This window comes from Lepeophtheirus salmonis, chromosome 7 (assembly GCF_016086655.4).
Source record: "Lepeophtheirus salmonis chromosome 7, UVic_Lsal_1.4, whole genome shotgun sequence".
Lineage (NCBI taxonomy): Eukaryota > Metazoa > Arthropoda > Copepoda > Siphonostomatoida > Caligidae > Lepeophtheirus > Lepeophtheirus salmonis.
Window position 1 is genome coordinate 38560456 of NC_052137.2, and position 5216 is coordinate 38565671.

Sequence of the window (5216 nt, forward strand, 5' to 3'; positions counted from 1 at the left end):
TAGATTAGATACGTTTTGCCGCTAAAATAAAATACTGCACAACGATTCCCTTTATTAAATACTTCTTTGACATTTAATACTCGGATATCCGTCGTCTTTGTCAAAAAAAAAAAAAACTACAAAAAACATGAAGTATCCTTTTTACAAAAATGTAGGTAGGTAAGTACTTCCAGAATAATATTATACATTAAAGATATCGCTTCAATTAAACTAAGAGTTGTATAAATAGATCAAAGCTGGCCCGATACTTTTCTAAGAGAGAGAGAGAGTCAGGGAGGAGTGGGTGGAAATATAAATGGATTTGTCTTAGTTTATAAATTATAACTAACAATATTACACTCTTACGCCACCTTCATTTATGAGAGCATGCTTAATAGTATAACTTATAACTATGAGGCTTACACATTTATGATTTTCTTTTTCGCCAAAATTTGGTCGAGAAAGTGAGGAGCAAAAAAGGGAAGGGACTGAGAGAATTGCAATTCAATGTTCTGAAATAGAACAAAAAAAAAAAAAAAAAGGAAAGAGAAATAATCTGGAGAGCTTCTTCTTCTTCAGTTTGTTTTTGACACTGAGGATGTGAACTGCTTTCATCCGTCCGTCCAAAAAAAATATATATATATAAAACCCATTTCCTCTTCTGTTTCTCTCCGTTTTTATAAGCCTTTTTATCCTTCAATATTTTTCTATTACTATAATTATCAAACACATGACGTAGACATGGGAAGTTTTATTGGCCATATCATTCCCGGATCTTTTTTTCTTCTTTTTTGGGGTTTGGGGACTCCTGGATGGATTCGTTACCTTTTATTCTTCTAAATATAGAAGAATTTCTTATAAGAATCGTTCTACGCTCCAAAGTATAATAATTCATTCGGGTTGTCCCTGGGACGCATTTTTAAAGGTATTTGCAGTAGTTGTTGGTATTCTCGGGGAATTCATAACAGGGTTTGGACCCGATGAACAATTTGCTCTCCACAATGCACAACACATGACAATGTTTGCCTTTTTTGGACTACATGGACTCTGTGAGGTACTTTTATTCTACAAAACATCCTGCTTACCATCCAAGTCGAGCTATGTTTTGGGCATCATAGCCTTTATTATGGAGGGTGTTTTATTTAGTTGGCATTTAATGGGCCGAACTCAGTTGGATATTCAAGTACATAGTCTTTTAATCTACGCAGTGGGTGCCTCTATTTTATCGACTGTTTTTGAAATGATTTTTGAAAAGGAATTTGTGTTCCTCGTTCTTCGCTGCTCAATGATTATTCTCCAAGGAACATGGTTTTGGCAAATTGGATTCATACTCTATTCTCCCTTTGGCACGCTTTGGAAGCAAGAAGGACATCAAGAAACTCTCATCGTCAGCATGCTTTTCACTTGGCATGTTGCAGGAATTGTTTTGGGAGCCAGTATTTTAGGACTTGCATCATTTACTAAGGTCAAAGCACGCTACAAGGATTCCCCATCTCAAGATTATTCCAAGGTCGAAAGTCAATCCCTCTTAGCGGAAGAAGCATAACCAGCCCTTTACAAGTTCACATTTCAAACTACAATTTCCTTTACATAATATGCTGTGGTATATATTTATAAAAAGCTTATTGAGAAAAACCATTATTACTGCCTTTCCTCATACTCATTTGCTACTTACACACTTTCTATTCATGTTGTTGTTATGTGTCAGTACTTATTTAGGACTGAAGACTACGGTCCTGTCTCTCTCGATCCGGTCTATTTCAGTCCTTCAAATAAGTCTTAAAAACTTATAAAGTTCGGGCCTTCATAACGTTATTCAACCGTATTTGTTTCTTTTTTATATAAGTTCTGGTCCTCAGAGTCAGAAGGACTGGCAATGTTAAGGAACGGTCCCAAGGACTTATAGAACTGGTCCTAAGACCCGACTAGGCGAATAAATAAGAACTCCCACAAAAATAAATATTATGGCTTGTAGTCCGTGTACAGGGGCATCTGCAAGATGAGAAAGATATATTTTAGAGGCTTAGTTTTTGATATTCTCGTGAATAAAAAATTAAAAAGTTACATTTTTTTGTAAAAAAATTGAAAATTAAAGTGTTTCTGAAAAAAATTTCAAAAAGTTACAGCTTTTCATACAAAAATTAAATTGTTTGGATTTTTTTTTTTCAAAAATCAAGACTGTAGACAACAAATTAAATTTTTTTAGAAAAAATTTCAAAAAAAAAATTAAAAATTTTTTGGAAAAGAATTTGAAACATTAAATACTTCAAGATAAAATTCAAAAATTTGTTGCTATTTACAGATAATTCATTTTTTTGAAAAATGAAACAAATTTTAAAAATAAAATTTTTTGAGTTTTTTTTTTTTTTTTAAATTAAAAAAATTAAAAAAAAATTGAAATATTAAATTTTTCGCTGATAAATTAAAAAAATCATAGCTATTCATAGACAATTAAATTTTTTGGAAAAATTAAAACAAAATTCAAATATTAAATATTTTCAAATATTACATTTTCTAGTAAGAATCTAAAATTTCTGAATTGGGGGGTTCTAGTGCCCCTCCATGCCTCCTTTTGCAAGCGCCCGTGGAATATGTCTATAATTCCCCCCCCCCTCTTTTCTTTTTCTTCTTTTCAGTGAAGCTCTTTCCTCTTTTCCTGAACGAATCTGCTATGATTTAAATTAATATCCTCAATTTTTGCAAAGCAAAGAAGTAAAAAAAATAATATTTGTCTTATTTTATGAAACTTAACGCTGAATCATATATTACACCACATTTTTGATTTGTAATTGTGGATCCTTTAAATTTTATTATTTATAAAACATTATAATTCTACAATCTCCCAGAGAAAGACTTTTAAAAAAGTATTTCCTCTACACCCAAACGCATTTAAATGAGATGAATCCTATACAATCAAACAGAAAATCGTCCCATTAATTGAATAAACAATATATGATATTTTTATAGAATAATATGCAGTTTAATTACATAATTTACATAGCCAATTATATTTTTAATGCCTTATACTCAAGCTTTGTTGATTAAAGAAAAAAAAAGTGTATCTCACACAAGAGCTTATATAACATATTTGTTTTTTTAATATGCCACAAATTATGATAATCAAATGACCATTTCGTACTCTTCAATAATTTAATTTTACACACATATTCAAAATATACTCATGCATACTTTATATTTTAAATCCATTTTTTAAATAATTACTATATTATATAGAATGAAATTGAATACATTATTTTTATCTCAATTGTATCAGGTCTTGTATATCTACTTTGAAGATAATTCATTTCACTCCAGAGATGAAATATCAAAGATTCGTTGTAGTAAGAAATAGACTCTTCGAAGATTGCTATACTAATTAATCCATCAACGCTCACTAGGATAATGCGTGGCATGGTATAATCTTTCTGATAATTTGAAATGATAGTCTTTCTCCATCTTTAATGAGAACAGTTTTTTTGTAGGTTGAAATTGGAATTTTTTACTTTGTTTAAATAGAGATTTTTGAGTCTTTGGCTCTACATTGAGAATTATTTTTAAAATTATAATTAACGGGATAAAAATTTTTGCTGATTTACAAAGATTTTTTTTTTAAATAAATTATTTTCTCTGTTTAAAAAATCTATTATTAGGTTTATAGGTTTTACAAAAACTTGTAACTTTTGTACTTTTTCGATGAGAGAAACGTTTACAACACAGAGAGGTCATTCGCATTTTCCCCTTATTTAATGATCTGTTGATTAATTATATATTTACCCCTTCAACGAAGTTGAACACAGGTCATACATGTTTTTGTTTATGTTTGTTATTCAAGAGGATTACAATAAAAATTAGGAATCGATTTTGATCAAACTTTTTACGTAAATCACATTTGGTCACAGTAAGAGGCTCAAGGAAAACAAAACGCTAATTAAAAATGCAAATTGGTGTGTTTATGTAGTTTCATAAATGTGCTTCATATAGCCAAAAAACAATTTAGGAAAAACGACCAGTGTCGAGGCTGGGGAGTGCCCATTCTAATTAATATTAAATTCATAAAGTTTTTGATCAAAAGATTATGAAATTACTCAAATAAGAGATTCCAATACACATGTATCAAATATGAAACGTACATGATTACCTATAGGACTAAAAACATTTTCAATAAAGCCGTATTACGGATTATTGCAAGGTAAACACCTTATTTTTATAATAGGTATATATTTAATATAAATATGTTATATTTTGTACCATAATTATTTTTTTGGTACATTTTTGAATCGAAAACTCATCCCTTAAATAAAGTTTTGAGACACGTGGAATTGTTTTTGTTTTTTATGGAAAAAATCAACTTATTAGCAAATAAACCAACTTGCCTTCCAGAGGCCAGGAATCTTATGTTTGTCCACACGTCATACTTTCTCTTTATATCTCGAAATTGGATACAGCGACTGCAGAAAGTTGAAATTCAATTATCGCAACCTTCAAATACTAAGGAAATAACCTCGTCTTTTGCGATATATTCGGACAACTACCACTTTGGAGGATCATGAAACTAAATGAAAGGGCTCATTATGTAGAGGAGTGTTTGAGTTCTTCTCTTATGGAGTATACAGGGGGAAGGGAGGGAAAAGAGGAACTCGGAGTGTTTGCTCATAGACTGAGCAAACAGCTGGAGGATATCACATCGTAGAAATACTCATAGTACCTTACTTAATGAAATCTGATCTCCTCAGCATCATCCTTAGTCCTACTACAATAATATAGTTTTATTTCTTTGTTAGGAAAAAGTTTTGACAATTGAATTTGAACTTTCCATTGTCGCTGTCTCCAATTTAGAGATAGAAAGAGAAAGATTTTGAAATAAATACCCTACCTTGTGAGTTTTTATCAGGGGACATACATCAAGTATATGGATTATTATATAATATAAATATAGAAAATATATGTTTTTCCCAATGTTCCAGTATCAGAAAATATTTGACTTCTCAGAAACCAAGTTTTACACCAATATATAAAGGGTTTATTAAGGAGATATGTTTAAATTACGTCTTCCTGCTCCAATTAAACATTTGGATCTTTGCTCAACAAAAGCAAAATCTATTTGGTGACACGTAATAAGACACTAACAAAGACTAATGATTCACAATAATGATCATAATTTTCAATATTTTGTGTTACTCATAAGAATACATTATAAATATTTAATTATCTTTTTGTTTATTGGGTCTTATTGCAAG

General features: G+C 30.3%; 1 protein-coding gene across 1 annotated transcript; it reads left to right on the plus strand.

Annotated features, from left to right (window-relative positions):
* Positions 1 to 534: 534 nt before the first annotated feature.
* On the plus strand, positions 535 to 3244 carry LOC121122002 (transmembrane protein 45B; the record flags this gene model as incomplete). The annotated part of the gene is given in 2 exon segments (XM_040717014.2): positions 535 to 753; positions 755 to 3244. Coding segments are annotated over 2 exon segments (990 nt in total), but the record flags the coding sequence as incomplete, so codon positions are not given.
* Between the last annotated feature and the right edge of the window lie 1972 nt (positions 3245 to 5216).